General features: G+C 49.1%; 1 protein-coding gene across 4 annotated transcripts in view; it reads left to right on the plus strand.

Annotated features, from left to right (window-relative positions):
* The window catches only part of SH3BP5 (SH3 domain binding protein 5), an 88,859-nt gene that overhangs the window by 24,820 nt on the left and 45,820 nt on the right, over nt 1–18,219 (plus strand). For 2 of the 4 annotated variants that reach the window (XM_032631505.1, XM_032631506.1), the window contains exon 3: nt 11,954–12,082. In XM_032631505.1, coding sequence (XP_032487396.1) covers nt 11,954–12,082 — 129 coding nt within the window. Of the gene's footprint in view, nt 1–10,040; nt 10,076–11,953; nt 12,083–14,850; nt 14,911–18,219 lie in introns of those variants that run through there. The other 2 variants (XM_032631507.1, XM_032631508.1) reach the window with 2 other exon arrangements.

Below are 18,219 nucleotides of genomic sequence, written 5' to 3' on the forward strand. Positions count from 1 at the left end.
ACAGAGGCCTCACTGCCTGGTCCCTCGAGCTTCCCTAGGCCGGGCCGTGAACTCACCATTGCCCTGATGCTGACATTCATGTTAATTTAAAACAGACCTTGTATTGCATAACTGTTTGATGGGTGGCTGAAACATCACCCCTGATAAATGTTCACATTATTTGTATGATCCGTCTAAAATCCAATATTTGCACATTTTTTTAAAATAGGAAGGCCTATTTTATTTTATTTATTTACTTTGGCTGCATTGGGTCTTTGCTGCTGCGTGCAGGCTTTCTCTAGTTGCGGCAGGCGAGGGCTACTCTTTGTCGCGGTGCGCAGGCTTCTCATTGCAGTGGCTTCTCTTGTTGCAGAGCACGGGCTCTAGGCCCGCAGGCTTCAGTAGTTGAAGCACGTGGGTTCAGTATTTGCGGCATACAGGCCCTGGAGCGTGCGGGCTTCAGTAGTTGGCGGTGCGTGGGCTCAGTAGTTGCGGTTCTAGGGTATGCGGGCTTCAGTAGTTGTGGTGCATGGGCTTAGTTGCTCCACAGCATGTGGGATCTTCCTGGACCAGGGATCGAACCCATATCCCCTGCAATGGCAGGCGGATTCTTAACCACTGGGCCACCAGGGAAGTACCCCTAATACTTGCAAATGTTTGAAAAAAAGTGAGTCTTAAAATTGAGGAAATATGTTAAGCCTTTTGGTGCAGACATGGAGATAGTTCACTTGTGGTTGAACTCCATAAAATGCCTCAGTTTCAGCAGTTCTGCCTCCTCTCACACAAAGAATCTTGTGGATTTAAAAGCATGTGTTTGGGGCTTCCCTGGTGGCTCAGTGGTTGAGAGTCCGCCTGCAGACTCTCAACCGGGGTTCGTGCCCCGGTCCGGGAAGATCCCACATGCCGCGGAGCGGCTGGGCCCGTGAGCCATGGCCGCTGAACCTGCACGTCCGGAGCCTGTGCTCCGCAACGGGAGAGGCCGCAACAGTGAGAGGCCCGCGTACCGCAAAAAAACCCCCCCAAAAAAACACATGCGTTTGGCTCTGAATGAAAAAAGCAGCGCGTCCTTTCAGCCTTCTCAGCTCTGCTGTGTATGTGTGTGTCACTGTGTGTGTGAGAGAGGGTGTCTGTGTGTGCATGAGTGTGCCTGTGTCTTTCTGTGTATGTGTGTCTGACTGAGTGTGTGTGTGTGTGTGTAGGGTGGTTATGTAGCTTTTGTCCCTCCTCCTGGGCCTCATACAATTGACCGTTGTGCCTGAAGACTAAAGAAAGGGCTGTTGGGTTTTCTCCTTTGTGGTGCTTTGGACCTTAGGCTATTTAAACATATTTTTTTGTAATTGGTTAGATTCCATCCTGGTGGCTCCTGCCTATGTAACATCACCAAAAAAGGTGAATTGAAAGTGAGTCTTTCCCAGTGACAGACATTCTACACAATAACTGGTTCATATTATTGAAAACTATCAAGGCCATGAAAAACTGAAGAATGCTTCCAGAGTAGGGAGACTAGAGAGAGATTGACAGTAGATGCCGTTTGAGTCCTGGACTGGATCCTGGACCAGGAAAAATATCTTTTTCCCTTTGCTGTAAAAGACGTTGGTGGGACAGTTGATGCAATTTGAACAAAGTCATAGACTGGTTTAATGGCATCGTATCAATGTTAATTTTCTGATTTTGATCATCGTACTCTGGTTCTGTGAGAGAATGTCCTCATCTTTAGGAAATACACACTGAAATACTTCAGGGTAAAGGGACATCAAGTCTGCATCTTACCCTCATTTTTTCCAAGTCTGAAATTATTTCAAACTAAAAACGTTGAAAAAAGAGCTTTTTCCTTATTCCCAGACCTACCGACTGCCTTAACTCGGCCTCCAAATGGCTGTGGAATCTTGATGTTGCACGAAGCTGGGTGGTCCAGTGTGGGGAGAGCTGCGGGGGCTGCCTGTGCTCTGGGAGATGGGAGTGTGTCCTCACCTGCTTGTTTGGAAACATCCCTCTAGTCAAATCAGAATTCTAGAGCACAGCCTTTCTGCCTGGGAGTAACTTGGTTCCACTTAGGCCTAAAAAAGCTCTCAGACCCTTGATAACCTCGGAAGAGGCCAACTGGCCCCAGGAAACCATGCTGACCAACTGTCTTTTCTTACTTTCCTTTTCTCCTCTCTCAGTGGAAGGAAGCTCTTGGTGGCCCAGAAACAGGACAGATGGTGTGGTGCTGTGGAAAGAGGAAGCAGGGCTGACCTTGTCACCAAGGCTGCCGAGCTGCACAGGGCCTGCCCCTGGGTCTGGAGCTGGGATGGAATCCCCTACACTTTCTTCCAAACCACTCAAACGGCTTAAATAAAAGGCAGGATTTTCCTTCATGAACCCCAAGGGTGGGGAGGGCGTTGTAGAGCCTTGAGCAGGGACACCAGGCATCCCAGCATCGTTATTCGCAGTCCTCACTCTCAAAGGTGCCTTTGCCAAAGGTTGGTAAATGATGTGGCTGTGTAATTGCAGAATTCGGGTCGGGAAGCAGGATCATTGCCCGCATTTCCCCTCTGCTGCCTCCCCTTCTCTCGTTTGCTTTCTCTTCCCTCTCGGTCAACTCTCTCTGTGTCCCCATCTCTCCCCGCTCTGGCTTCCTCCGTTTTGTCCCCTGTGAGAGGGTCTTGTGTCAGAAGCACAGCAGTAGGGCTCTGCTTACACGTGAGGCACAGTCCCCACAGAAGGTAGGCTTTGGCAGACGCCTCAAGAAGCCTCTGCCTCTGAAGTTGGGGTTTGAGGTGGGAAAGAAGCGGGGGTGGACGGAGGGAGCTAGGCTAGAGGTCCCGGTAGTGATTCTGTTGCTTCCAACTCGGAGGCCCTGGTACTGTCTCCCCCTTCTTTCTTTTCCGTGCACGTTTCCATCCTTTTGCAGCTGTCTTCACCAGGCTCCCTGGTTGGATGAAACTCGCTGATGGAGAATTGGGCCTGAGGGGTGCTGGGCGGAGGGGCTGGCTCCAGTCCCCCGGGGGCTCCTGCCCTCGCCCCCGCTTCTCCACCTCTGCCTCTTCTCTGCTCCTGGGCCCTCTTGCCTCGGCCTTTCTGGTTTGGCTCCCCAGGTCCCGGCTCTGCCCTGGCGCCGTTTTTCCACTTCTGCCTCTGCTGCAGAATTCCTGAAGGTGAAATCAGATTGTCCTGGCCTCCCTTCTCACAGGGCTGTGACAGCCGCTCCTTGTGGCAAGAAAAACCAGCCAGAGGCAAGGAGACAAGGCAGCAGGAGGACCCGGGAGTGTGGTGTGATCTCTCCAAGTGGGGAGCGGGGTGAAATCTGGGGTCCAGGAGCTGGACCTGTGCTGTCCGGGATGGCAGCCACTAGCCCCATGGGGCGATTTGAAGTATACTTTAAAAATTAAAATTTAATACGAAATCCAGTTAGCTGCACTAAGCACATTTCAAGTTTTCATTTAGCCGCCTGTGGCCGGTGGCCTCTGTAGTGAGCTACACAGATACAGAACATCTGCATTGTTGCAGAAAGTTCTAGCAGCCAGCCCTGGAGGACACTTGATCCCTTTCACCGAAGCTCTAGGAAAATGGTTTCTTTGTGTGTTTTAGTAGCTACCACAAGTGCTGTTAAAGAATAGATTGGATGGGTAGGGAAAAAACATGTTGTAGTAACATTAAAAACGTTTCAGGTACCTTAGAATTGGTCAGGAAGTTGGAGTGTTTCCGGGCGTGCCTTTCATCGTGGAATTCTGGAACATTCCTGATACAGAGACTTTACATCTCCACTCTCTCGTTCTTCTGCCTCTGTCATAATTTTTGCCTTGTTCTAGTTCTCATGTACTGTTTATTCTGTATTTTCCTTTACATGGATTCACATTCGTACTTAAGTTTGTTTGAAAATGAGACTTCATGACCAGAAGTGAAAAGTCATCAAAGGGAAATAACTTTGTTTCAAGCAGGCTTTTTTTAAAACATTTTATTTTATTTTTTATTATTTTTTTTAACATCTTTATTGGAGTATAATTGCTTTACATTGTTGTGTTAGTTTTTGCTGTATAACAAAGTGAATCAGCTATATGTATACATATATCCCTATATCCCCTCCCTCTTGCGTCTCCCTCCCTCCCTCCCACCTTCCCTATATCCCACCCCTCTAGGTGGTCACAAAGCACCGAGCTGATCTCCCTGTGCTATGTGGCTGCTTCCCACTAGCTATTTATTTTACATTTAGTAGCGTATATATGTCAATGCCACTCTTTCACTTCAGTGAAGAATCATATGGACGTGCCCAACTCATAGGGTCCCGCTTGCTGACTTTGCAGAGCAATGCTCTTTTGTTTCCAGTGGGTTTATTGTTTTGCTTATCAAATTCTAGCAGATTCCCTTTGGGGAGGGCTCTGAGCCTAACTCCCCCTTTCTTAAAAAGGAGATTAGCAAACGTGAAGAAGGGCTGTGAAGAGATAGTGACCCCAAATGGAGGCTTTCTCCTCTTGGGAAAATCCGAAGGAGTAAAGGAAGGCCTGAGAAGGAATAACTGCTTCTCTGTTACTGAAAATACACTGGTGTTTCCCTCCAGCAGGGTCTCTGCAGGGCAGCCCAGGGGCAGGGTGTGGTTTGGTGGTACCAGCTGACCCGATGCTTCTTTTTTTTTTTTAATTGGGGTATAGTTGTTTTGCAGTGTTGTGTTAGTTTCTACTGTACAGCAAAGTGAAGTAGAGTTCCCTGTGCTATACAGCAGGTTCTTATTAGTTATCTGTTTCATACATATTAGTGTATATATGTCAATCCCAATCTCCCAGTACATTCCCACCGCTTTCCCCCCTTGGTGTCCATACATTTGTTCTCTACATCCGTGTCTCTTATTTGTGCCTTGCAAACCTCGCCCGATGCTTTTGGGCCTGAGGTTCCTTTTACACTCCTGTGATCACTGAGCATTTCAGAGAGCTTTTGTTTTTTGTGGGGAACATCTACAATATCTGCCGTGTTAGAGATTAAAACAGAGTTGCTATAAACACTTGTATTCATTCATTAAAAATGACAGTAATAAGCCTATTACCTGTCAGCGTAAAGAATATATCTTATCAAAAATAACTATTTTCCCAAACCAAAAGAAATCCGTGAAAAGAAAGCTGTCATTTTATGGCTTTTATGAGTCTCTTTCATGTCTGGCTTAATAGGAGAGCTGGATGCTCATTTCTGCTTCTGCATTCTGTCTCTTGATGTCACCGCTCAAGTAGTCTCTGGAAACTCCACTCAACGCTCATGAGAGAATGAAGGTGAAAGAGGCAAATTGAGTCGAACTCAATTATGAAAATGGTTTTGACCTTGCAGACTCCCAGAAAAGGTCTCAGGGAACCCCCAGGCCCTACCCCCGTGTTCCCTGGACCAGACTTTGGGAGCCAGAGGTGAAGGGAAAGACACATGGAACTTAGGACTAGGGGTCTGTGCTCCTGACGCTAGCCTGATGCTCCCCTGCGTGTGACCTTAGGTCAAGACAGCACTTCTCCCCTGGGGCTGAGGTCTCTTATCTGGAGACTGGGGACCGCCCTTCTTGCTGAGCCTGGCCATCCTGTCCTGCAGGGTCCTTGTGAGTCTCAGATCATGCCTGTGAAATCTTTCCATGAGCAGAAAGCAGTGTATTTATAAATGGCATTACTAGGGATCTTTTGAAGTTTGGTGTCACCCTTAATTTGTAGGACAGTTATTTTTAAAAACTGACATCGTGTCCTGATCTCGCTTGGTTCTGGGGACGTCTTTGTGAAGGGGAGAGGCTGCCCTTCTCAGCTTACAGGTGAGATCATCGAGGCTTGGGTGAGTGGATTGGCCAGAAAACGGGATTGTCCCCAGGGTGGTGACCCCTGCCCGCTGTTTCCAAGGCACGCTGGTGCTGGTTTCGTGGGGCTGAGGTTCTTGTCTGATAGGGGGCTGCATTTTTGACACACTGACATATTCAAACAGGGAGACTGCCACCCTCAGCAGTTCTCTGCGTGAATAAATTGCCCTCAGTCTGAGTCACCTGATGGATGTGACACAGTTTTGAGATTGGAAGATCTGAGGCCTCATCCAGGCCGAGGGAGCCCTTTTAGAACTCCTTCAAGTGGTGATCTAAAAAAAATCAGCTGGTAAACAGCCCTGGCTGGTATGTGGCTTATTTTTGTTGACTGGTGAAAGTTCTACTCGTTCTCCTGAGGTGTTTGTACTTCTGAACTGCTTCCCTCCATGGATCACTTACCGTAGGGAAAACAGCCAGCTCTCCTCCCTGGACAGTCCTGGAAGCAGCCCCCATTCTGATCTTGGGAGACACATTTGCCTGTAATTGTAGGAGACAAGGAACCACGGTCGAGTCTTTTCTCACACTAGGAAATAAGGCAAGAAACACAAGTTCAATTGTGGCCAGCTGGCCTTAAGATGGATTAAGGGAAAAAAAAAAAAGGAAATGCTTTATACAGGGTAGGTTGAATTAAGTTCCCCAGACCCTGCTCCTCATAAGCATGGCTTTATTATCAGGGGCAGAAGCCCTCCAGCAGTTACCTGTATTTAGTTACAGTGCTTTGCCACATTATAGACTGTAGATTGACTTTCCCCTCCCTGAATACATTAATGTGACTACTTTAAGGCATCCAGTATTTTTCAGTTTTTTTTAAAAGCTTAATTCAGTTGCAAATGATAGAAATTCAATTCCAACTGGCTTAAACACAGCATAAAGCAAGGGGGGACAATTGGGTGTGTGTGTGCATTATTTTGCCTCTAGGAGAGTGGAGTATGGGGTTAGACTGTAAAGCATTGCTAGGACCAAGAGCTCAAAGTGTCATAGGGACTCCCTCCCTGCCTTTGGCAGGCTTTGCCCTCATGGTGCCAAGATGGCTGCAGTCTGCTCCAGCTTTCATTCCATCTTCTCAGCCATCTCAGTGCAAAAAGTTCCTCTAACAGTTTCAGAAAAGTCCCAGAATGAAATCTTACTGGTTCTGATCAGTCCCGTGCCCTCCCTCAGCAATCCCTGAGGCTAGGAGTATCCCCGACTGATTGGCCAGGCATGGGACCAGTTCTGGGACCAGGGTGAGGCCTGGGAAAATCAGGGCTATTAGGTTGGGTAGGTAGGAAAGGTTTTGGTTTGTGGACTCCCACACCCCAGCATTTGTAGTGAATTATTACTCAGGTAGCCATGACCCTTTGTGGGATGGTACCAGAACTAGGCCCACTCTTTTATCAGGAAGAAGCCTGGTTTTATGTTTAGCTTTTAACACGTCTTGGATGAATAAGTTGTTGGTACTTGGCTGTCGGCCAGCCATGCGTCATCCTCTCTGGCAACACAGCCTCTTTTATAGAGGGAGACACTGACGTCAAATCATATTTCCTGGGCCCAACACCCTTTGATGGTCACACGCTTGACCAGGCTGGTGGTCCCTGAATCTGCCGACCAGACTCAAATGAAGACCCCAGTCCACTCTTTGGTAAAACCCAGATTTGATCTGGTGATGCCTCTGCTTAAAAATCCACCGTGATATTTTACTACAATTTTAAAAAGGGCAGAAAACAAAATAAAACAGACAACACCCTCCCCCCACCCCATCCCCATTTATTTCTCCCTTAGAGGCAATTTAATTGATCAGTTTAACATATTTTAGCTGATTATTTAGGTATTTACGTCTGTGACTCTAGTGGCATCTTTAGGATTCTCTATGTATAGTATCATGTCATCTGCAAACAGTGACAATTTTACTTCTTTTCCAATTTGGATTCCTTTTATTTCTTTTCTTTCTCTGATTGCCGTGGCTAGGACTTCCAAAACTGTGTTGAATAATAGTGGCGAGAGTGGACATCCTTGTCTTGTTCCTGATCTTAGAAGAAATGCTTTCAGTTTTTCACCATTGAGGACGATGTTGGCTGTGGGTTTGTGGTATATGACTTTTATTATGTTGAGGTAAGTTCCCCCATGCCTACTTTCTGGAGAGGTTTTATCATAAATGGGTGTTGAATTTTGTCAAAAGCTTTTTCTGTATCTACTGAGATGATCATATGGTTTTTCTCCTTCAGATTGTTAATATGGTGTATCCCGTGGATTGATTTACGTATATTGAAGAATCCTTGCATTCCTGGGATAAACCCCACTTGATCATGGTGTCTGACTCTTTTAATGTGCTGTTGGATTCTGTTACTTCTGTGACTCTAAACAGTAGGCTTTGTGTGGCTACTTCTTGACTTTTTCGTTTTTTTTTTTTTTTTTTTTTGTGGTATGCGGGCCTCTCACTGTTGTGGCCTCTCCCGTTGCGGAGCACAGGCTCTGGGCGCGCAGGCTCAGTGGCCGTGGCTCACGGGCCCAGCCGCTCTGTGGCATGTGGGATCTTCCCGGACTGGGGCATGAACCCACGTCCCCTGCATCGGCAGGCGGATTCTCAACCACTGCGCCACCAGGGAAGCCCTAGTTTTAGTTCTTATCTGCGGACACCCCCTATGGAAGATGAGGCTTTAGTCTCCTTCCTCCTGTGTCCTCCTCCACCCCCGTCCCTCCCAGCAGGACCGCGTTGTAGTCAGTGTTCGGCGTTTACACCGTTACAGCTAGGAAAGATCTATTCACAGACATGCCGTCCAGGGAACGATGCGAACTTTTGTTTTTTGTGGTAGAGAATTCTTCAAGCATTGCTGACGACAGGCATGAGACTCACACGAGAAACCCACCCTGTCTCCCATTGCGTGTGGGATAGAGTTCAAAGGCCTCAGTGTGGCCCACGTGCCTTTCCTTCCTCCGTCCCACCAGCCCTCCCACCTGCCACCCTTCGCTTTGCTGGTCCTCCGATGCCCCCTTCTCTGTCTGGTGAAATCCTCCTCCATCCAAGGCCTGGCTGGAATGGTGCTTTCTCTGGGTGTGTCCTTCCTGGTTGTGTGTTCACTGCAGCGTGTAGACTGAGGTCTTAGTACTTATCACACTGCACGGTGCTTATTTATTTACCGCTTGAGTTTAAATCTTGGCTGTGCTGTTTCCCAGCTTTGTGACCTTCGGCAAGCTACCTAGTTGCTCTGTGCCTCAGTTTCCCTCTTTGTAAAATGTGGATAACAACCATAGCACCCACAGGGGACTATACTCAAGATTTTGTAATAACCTATGATGGAAAAGAATCTGAAAAAGAATAGATATACATGTATAGCTGAATCACTGTGCTGTACACCTGAGCTGTACAGCTGAAACTAACACAACATTGAAAATCAACTATACTTCAATTAAGAAAAAAAAGGAACAACCACAGCACCTACGTGGTAAGGTTGTTAGTGACTGCATATGCTGATGGAATGAAAGCATCTGTAAGTGTCTGCCCCAAGGGAAACTGTCCATCTGTTCCCTGTACCCGCCTCATGCAAGCAGGTGGCTTATATGCACTGGTGCCCAGAATAGCTCTGGGCAAATCAGAAGTCTCTGAGGGCCTGGCAGGGGAGCTCAGTGAGTGAAGCAGGCTGGGTGTGGCTCAGGCACAGGACATGGGGACTGGAAAGGACAGTCTCCAAGGGGTGTCTTCTCCTTTACTTCTAGCCAGGGGTTGCCAAGTAGGAATGGGGGCCCAGTTTTGCCAGATCATCTGATTTAAAATTTTTTTTTTTTTTTTTTTTTTTTACGAGAAATGTGAGCATCTGCATTTAAAAAAGTACACGATTTTTCCTGACATTTAGTACACAGCGTAGCGGCTGAAGGCCCTAAGCCTGTGGGCCCATAGGCCACTGGTTTGGGGCACAGTTCTCATTTCCCAGAGGAGGTGCAGAGTGGTGGCATGACCTGCCCTGGGTCACACTCTGACTGATTTGGCCGCTGGTGTTCCCACCTGTGGTCTGGACGTGGTGCTGGCCCCTCCCCCACCAGGGGGCTGAGTGGGAGGATTCAGCCATGTGTGTAGGTGCATCTGCCAAGCCTCTGCCCACATGGTAGCAGGTTATTCCCGCCCTCACGTCAGCTCCCCCTGCCTCAGAGCCACCCCCTTGGTGGTGTTTAATAGGATCGTGGGTCTCTTTTTATGCCGGGGGAAAAAAATTGTGTGCATTTATTGAATACCTGCCGTGTGCCCAGGAACTAGTACGTGTTTTATGTTTGCATTCTCTCTTATTCCTTCCAACAGCCTTCCCTATGAGATGGAAAGTCACCATTTTATAGGTAATAAAAATTATTCATAAGGAAGTTACCTGACGGGGGCCTCACAGAAAGAGGTTTAACCAGGATTAGATCCATCTCTCTGATACAAATCCCGAGCTCTAGACAACATGTTACCTCCCACGTACAGGAAGTCAAGTCTAACAGAAGCTCGGTGGAGCTTTGCTTGTCCCTGGCGGCCTGCATGCATCTGTGGCGCGTCCTCTGGAGGACAAGCCTAGTCTTGTTCTGTTTTCGGCAGCTGTAGCTGTAGCACGTGACTGCAAGCCTGGCCAGATAGGAGGGAAGGCAGAGAAAATTATGATAATGAGGAGGATACAGGCCTGGGGGAAGCAACCAAGGCCTCTGTTAGAAGTAGGATGGGACTCAGGAGCTGAGAAGCTCCCATACAAGACAAAGGCCACGTCTTCATATGCTGCAGCGCTGGCACTTTCAAACCCATCTAGAAAACCCACGGTATGAGATGATGGGGGAAAGGAAATTAGAAGTGATCGGGGCCTTCCTCACCCCCATGAGCCATCCTGTTGGCCCAAGAGGCCCGTATAATTTTATGTTTAGAAATAGTTTTCAGATAGTGACGCAGCCCCTTTGTAGCCAGCAGAGCACACATGTTTTACCAGCAGTGCGGCCGGCTGCTCTTGGGGCCGCCCCATGGCTGGTGATCATGTGTTGTTCCTCTTTCCCTGGGCACCCACTTCTGCTCTCAAACGCACGCACGCACCCTGAGGCATGGCTGTGACAGGCCAGTGCCCGAGGGCAGAGGAGTAGAGGGGAGGGACGTGGGGTCTCTGAAGCCCTCACCGACCATCCAACATGTCTTCCTAGACCTGGGACTAAATGTTGTCTTTTTAATTTTTTTTCCTCCTTGTGGCATCCATGGATCTGGTTTCCTGACTTTCACAATGTGGTTAACCCTGGCACCGCCCACCTGCCTGTTCTTCTCTCCCAAACTCTTATGCCGGCCACCTTGCTCGTGGCATCTCTGGGAGGGGTGGCCGCCCTTTTCTCTAGCCATTCTCTGCATTCCAGACGTCCAGCTTCCTTCAGTCTCTGGAAAACGCCACACTACTCCCTCCCCCCGCCCGGTGGGCACTGGTCTGCCACCTGCTCTGGACTCAGTATTTTCTCTCCTCCCCAGGTGCCCATCCATGATTCAGGCTTCTGTGCAGATAGTAACCCCTGGAAGTTTCCTGCGAGTCTCCCTCTAACCTCGTCCCCCTCCCCCTGCCCGCCTGACCTGGCCCGGTGAGGTTCTCTGCCCTGGGTTCCACGGCACCTGTACTGGTCCCATCCTGGCTCAGACTCGCTGGGTTGGGCTGTAAATGCCTCCCTCACCCACCAGACAGGAAGTGCCCTGAAAGCAGGGACCAAGCCCAAGGCCTAGCACAGGGTCTGGCATGTGGGAAATCTGTACCCGCTGTTTAATGTTGACCACGTTACACGGATGGGGACATCATGGGAGTGTAGCAAATGGTGCCGTCATTAGGGAGTGAAGCTGCCAGGTGTGGCCGGACTGGGCATCTTCCCCTGGATGGAGCCTTTCAGTCTAACCTGCATTGTCCAATGAGGTAGTCACTGGCCACATTGTTTACATTTAAATATAGTTACTTAAAATGAAAGTTAAAGACTCAGTTCGTCAGTCTTGCTAGTCAGTGTCAAGTGTTCAGTAGCCATGTGTGGTCAGTGGCTGTCATACTGACCATTGCAGCTCCTAGGACACTCCAGCATCGTGGAAGTGCTCTAGACACCGTCTTGTAAAGGCATGAAATCAGGGGCTTGTAGGCCGAGTGGAGGCCCTTCTGGGTGCTTCTGGTTAAGTAAAGCAGATTTCCGCACGTTCCTTCTTAAGCCTGAACTGTGTCCTCAATTTCCTGTCTGCAGGACATTCGTCAGAAGTTCCGCTCTGTTCTTGTTGAGGCAACGGTGAAACTGGATGAGCTGGTGAAGAAAATTGGCAAAGCTGTGGAAGACTCGAAGCCCTACTGGGAGGCACGGAGGGTGGCGAGGCAGGTAAGCTCTCCTGCTCTGCCCATCACCCCACCCCACACCATGGGCGCACCTCTGACTCGTGGGCCTCCTGCTGAAGCTCAGGGGCACGGGACAGCCGTGGCTTTGTCCACAGGTGCGTTTGGAGTCAGCCCCTTGTTTACCTCCCCCCCACAGGTTGCTTTCACTCCCGCTCTTGGTACTATTAGTAGGGTGAGCGTGCTGGCATTTGGATGCCCCTACCAGTGGGCGCTGCCTTACTGCTGGAACTGGTACCCAGGTCCACCTCCCAGGTGGCCGGACCAGAGGCAGTGCTTAGAACGTTGGGCTTGTCCTCTGCCTCCCTGATGACTGCCTGTCGGACAGCAGGAGGAACACTCCCTCCCTCGTATTCTCCTCCCTGGTTTGGGAGAAATTAGCCATCTGCTTCTCTTGGAACATTGGTTCTTTGTCCTGAGAGCCCAAATAGGCAACAGAGGAACCAAGACCAGAAAAGGGGCGGCAGAGGGGCTGCGGTCAGGCAACCGCCGGGGCTGCTGGTTTCAGAGTGTCTTCCTTGGATCGTCACCGATGCGAGGACTTCCCAGCCTGAGATGCAGGCCCCGTGAATGGGAAGGAAAAGAGCTCCCAACACATGGTGGTACCTGCTGTGTGCCAGGCCCTGGGCTGGGGGCTCTCACACCCCTTGGACCACACTGGGGCTTCCTGCTCAGGTGACTCTTGAGGAGCTGGTCCCGGTTGAGTTCCTGTCCCTGCTGTGTGTGATGTGACAGAAGATGCTGTCGCCTCCCAGGGTCTCTTCCTGTAAGCAGATACTCAGCGAGTGCAGGTACCACGGCAGGCCCCCACTGTGTGTGTGCAGTGTGCTGTTGGGCTGGGGCGGTTGGGGGGAGGCGATGGGAAAGCGAGCCCTTGGGAAGCGAAGCCCCAGGAATGTGTTAAGATGGGAGCCATCGAGGATAAGGGGCCAGGACTCGGGCATTCCTCTTCCTTGCCCCGCTCCGTGCACCCCTCAGATTTCTCATCCCCTTGACGCTTTGGTGGTTCTGCTGAGATTCTAGCTACGTATTTGGGTTTTGCACTCTGAATGCTGAACTGAGCTTTCTGGTTGGAACCTTCCAGATAATGTGGCCTTTGTTCCTAGACAGACCAGCTGCCCGAAACCCTTCCTTCCCTGTCCTGCTGCCCTGGACTGTACAACATCCAAGTGCCCGTGACTTGTTGGCCTGCCACAAGCCTGAGCAGCCGTCCTTCTCTCCGCCTCCCTCTGGGGCCCCACCCAGGCTGCAGCTTTCTAGAGAGAAGGAGCCCTTCTCCAGAAGGTGCTCACCAGTCCCCAGAAGCTCCCCAACCCTAAGGCATCCTCCCTCCAAAGTGCCCCACGTTGGCGATGTGTCTCACCCACCATAGCCCAGGGTGGTAGTGGTCTTGACCTTGCAGTGAGAAGGGTTCTGGTTAGGTTTGAGGAGAAATTTCTGATAATTTAATGTAAACATTGGGTCAGTGCTGAGGAGGTCATGAAACCTCCTCTTCTGGAAGTCTTCAACACTTGAATTTATGGTCCCTTTGAGGACACAAATATCTATATAAAAACATCCACGTCCCCATGCCGTGGGGTGATTTCATAGTGGTCTGTGAAAGCATCCCCTTGGAGCCTCGGCAGTGGCTTCCCCACGGGAGTTTCCCCACGGGGTCCCCTGAGCTTAGATTTTGCAGCAGAGCTGGGGAAGGGACCTTTGTGTTCAGGGGCCTCTGGAGGTTGGCCGTTGAGCCACCAGCCCCAGCTGATGGGCCTGCCCCTCCTTTGGCTGAACGGATGTCATATATGCTCCTACCTCAGAGTCTTTGAACCTGCTGCTCCCCCTGTTTCTTGTTGTCTTAACCATAGGGTTTGCACGGTCCACTCCATCTCCTTCAGCTTTCTGCTCAGATGTCACTTTATCAACAAGGCCTTCCTGGGCTAACATTTAAATGACAACTGCCAGCCCACCGTCTCTGCCGCCCCAGCCCTCATTCCTTGATTGGCTTTTTCTTCATAGCAGTTCTCATCCCCGACCTGTTATTGTTTACTTGTTTATAGTAGTGAAACTCCACAAATTCCCAGACAGGGAATTTGGTCTGTTTGGGTCACTGCCAGCATACAGAAGGTGTTCATGTCTTGAGGAAACAAACAAATGAACCAATGAGTGAATGATGAGGTTGACCAGGTGTTCCTCCCGGCCTTCCGTTGGCATCCTGGGCTTTCCCTCTCCATGGCCGCTTTACTCACAACTTCTTCCCTGCAGAGGGATAGGAGCATGACTGGCAAATCCAGCTTCATCTGGGTTGGGTTCGTTCAAATCTCATTTGGTGGGTGGGTCCCCAGTTGGCTGTGACACACCTGGAATAGATTTCACACCACTCCCTTTTTGTTCCTCACCCCAATCCTCTTTGATGGAAAAAGAGGTAGGAGGGAGCTACGTTGGGAGGGTCCCACTGCTGGGCAGCAGTGAAGTGTGGCTTTGCGCCTTCCTCTCATCTCTTGGCCAGTGAGGACAATTACCGTGCAGTTACTGAGTCCCGTGGTCAAGCCACTGAGTCATCAGGCCTCATCAGGCGATACAGACTGGGGCTGAGTGACTCTCTGTCAGCTGGCAGAGCCCAGGATGAATGTTGAGGGAATCCTGCCTGGCATTATGCCTGCAAACCCGCCCCCGCCACCCCCCCCCCACCCCCGGCCGAACTCCTGCCTTCTCGCAGGTGGGCAGGAAGAAGGGTAGAAAAGGCTCTGCGTGACGCCTACCCCTTAGCCCCAAGGGACCTTGTTGGTCTCTGGCCGAGGAACTGGAAGGGCGCTCAAAGGCTGAGGCTGGGTGAGGATGTCACTTTTTATCTCTGCGGACGGTGGGCCGTCTGGGCTTGGCCAGGAGGCTGAGTCTGTCTCTGACCTTCCTGGTGGTAAAGGGGGCTGCCAAGTGGGGCTTCCTGTTTTCTTCCTCTGGTTTTACCCCCACCCCTTCCTTTCTATATATACAAACTCCTCTGACTGTGTGTAGCAGGGATGGTCTCTGAGAGATGCCGTCAAAGCGTCTCCTCCACGTGTGTCTCGTGAGGCACTGCGTTCTCAGAGCCTCAGCATCCTCGTCTCTGTGGAAACAGTGATCTGAAAACAGTGAAACAGTGATGGTCACGGACCGTGAGAGTCCTGAGGTGTCCTTAGGACTTAAATGAGCTAATGTTTGATGATGGAATTCCTGTATGATCTTAGATTTTGGTTTCACTAAAAAAAAGATTGTAGAAAATTCAGAAAATAGACAAAAAGAAGAAAATAAGTCCCCATACCTTCTGTTAATATTTGATGTATACCTCCTTTAAAAAAAAAAAAAAAAAAAGAAGAGGTAATGCTGTAGTGATGGTTTTATAATGTCTGAAAAGCTCCTGTCCATCCGTCCAGAGTCTCAGCGAACAGCGGAGACTTCAAAGGAAAAGAGTTCTACAGCTTGGTTTTCCATAAAGCGTTTACAAAGACTTGTGATTGTTGGGCCAGTAGGAATTGTGTCTGATCATGAGAAATTTGCGCTGACTTTACTCCTGATGTCAACTCACTTTCCTGCCAGGAGTCGGATCCAGTTCTGTGATCTTGAAAACCCAATCCACATTCCGCCAAGAGTGGGCAGAGCACTTGTTTTTTTTCCTGGGCCAGGTGGGGGCAGGAAACTGGCTTTGATTTATTTGAGGGTTTTGTCCGTGAGCCAGAGCTTGTTTTTAAGGTGGCTTTGACATATCTGCCAGCCCATCTGGCCTTCAGTGTGTGGCGGGGGACATTCTGAAGGGGGGTGGGTGGGCGTGGAGCCCGTGTGACTCAGCAAACTTGAATGGAAGACAGTTTCTTGCTTTCTCTGCTCCCTGTGTTCTAACTAGTCCAACAGTGGCCCCGGGCCTGTCATTTTATCACTGGGCCTGTCATTTTATCACTGCCTGTTCCAACCCTTGTGATTTTTTTTCCTTTTTAAAAAATGGGGGTAAACTGTATTTAGCATAGGATTTACCGTTTTAACTGTTTTTAAGTACACGATTCAGTAGCATTAAGTACATTCACATTGCTGTGTAACCCTCACCACCATCCGCCTTCAGAACTTTATCATTTTCCCAACTGCAACCCTGTACTTAAATAATTACTCCCCACTCCTCCCTTCCCCCAGCCTTTGGCAACCACCGTCCTACTTTCTGTCTCTGAATTTGACTCCTCTAAGTACCCCATGTAAGTGGAGTTGTGCAGTTTGTCCTTTTGTGACTGGCTTTTGTCACTTAGCATAATGTCTTCAAGGTTCATCCATGCTGTAGCCTGTGTTGGAATTTCATGCCTTTTTAAGGCTGAATAATGTTCCACTGTATGTGTAGACCACATTTTGTTATTCACTCATCCATCGGTGGACCTTTGGATTTTTTTGTGGTACGCGGGCCTCTCACTGTTGTGCCCTCTCCCGTTGCGGAGCACAGGCTCCGGTCGCGCAGGCCCAGCGGCCATGGCTCACGGGCCCAGCCGCTCCGCGGCATGTGGGATCTTCCCAGACCGGGACACGAACCCGTGTCCCCTGCATCGGCAGGCGGACTCTCAACCACTGCGCCACCAGGGAAGCCTGGACCTTTGGATTTTGAAATGATTGGAATGTGTCAGGAGACTTTGGAACCCTGAAGGGCAGCATAAATGCAAAATAGTGAGGGTTATTCAGTGCTGACGGTTGCCCGTTTTGTGTTTATGGGACCAGGTAAGTCCACGTGCTTTAACCTCCTGGGGGAAGTAAGTGGTTGGGGAAATGTTTGAAACTTAGCTGACTTAACTGTAGGACCACTGGCAAAGCTTGGCCTCTGAGCCAGACTGCCTGGCTTTTAATCCCATTTTACCATTTAATAGCTATGGGACCTCTGCAGGTTACTTAATGTTTGTGCTTTAATTTCTTCATCTCTAAAATGGAATTGTGTATCAGTTAGTTGTTGCTATGAAACAAACCAAACTCAGTGGCTTAATACATTTATTTAGCTCATGATTTTGCTGGGCAAGTTTTCTGAACTTAGGTTTTGGCTGATCTCATGAATGTGCAGTCAGGTGGTGGGTTGGCTGGGGCGTTGGCTGACCTGGGATGGCTTTATCTGTCAAGCGTTTGTCAACTGAGGTGTCGGGTGGCTGGACCACGTGCATCGCATCCAACAGGCTAGTGTGGGCTTCTTCACATGGTGCTGGGATTCTAGGAACAGAAACGGCAAGCCCTTTCCAAGCCTCTGCTTGTATCACATTTGTTAATGTTCTGCTGGTCTGAGTAAGTCACATGGCTCGTCCAAAAGAAAGAGGTAGGGAAAAAATAAACTCCACCTGCAAAAATACCTGCAAAGTATTACTGCCATTTTTGCAGTTTACCACAGTGATTAAGTTAGTTCCTGTAAAGCATTTGGATGAAAGAAAATGAATGTTAAGTTATTATTCTAGATGTATTTTTCTATCAAATATTATATCTCCAAGGTGGATCTGCTATGTTAAAAAACAAAACAAATACACCACCGCAAAAAGATACCCTGTGGGTGGAAGAAGAAACAGTCCTCTGCTGGCTGGGAGAGGGGATATGGAAGATGTAGAGACAGAAGGGTGACCCCAGGCAGGGTGGGTACCTACCAAGTTGCTTGTGAAGATAAAACGTGGCAGAGGATCGAAAATGACGATGAGGGGATAGCTGACTTACCTTGCGACTGATGGAAAGCCTTCCAAGCCCAAACGGATGAATGGCGGGGACCTTGAATGGAAGGGAAGTCATGTTTCCAATGAAAGGAGTAAGTCAAATATGTCAGATAATCCCCTGAATTCTTATGTTAATCACTATCATAGTCTTCTGTTGTTGGGAAATCTGGATGTTGATTTTGTTTACAGAAGACCTTCCCTAAGTGGAGAACAGGAAGCCTGGGACTTTGCAGAGATGGGACGAAAATGCAAGTGTATGTGAATACAGCTTATACTCTACTTGTCCATGAATTTTTTTTCTTCTAATTCATTATTTTCTTTCATTCGACAGATATTTACAGTGTTCCTACTAAGTGTCATGCACTATTTTAGCCACTTGTCAAGAACAGAAGAAAGACTGTGTCCCGTAGAGCTGACAGTCCCCTCTTAGCAGTCTTATAAAAGTTGTGTG

This window comes from Phocoena sinus, chromosome 4 (genome assembly GCF_008692025.1).
Source record: "Phocoena sinus isolate mPhoSin1 chromosome 4, mPhoSin1.pri, whole genome shotgun sequence".
Taxonomy (NCBI): Eukaryota; Metazoa; Chordata; class Mammalia; order Artiodactyla; family Phocoenidae; genus Phocoena; species Phocoena sinus.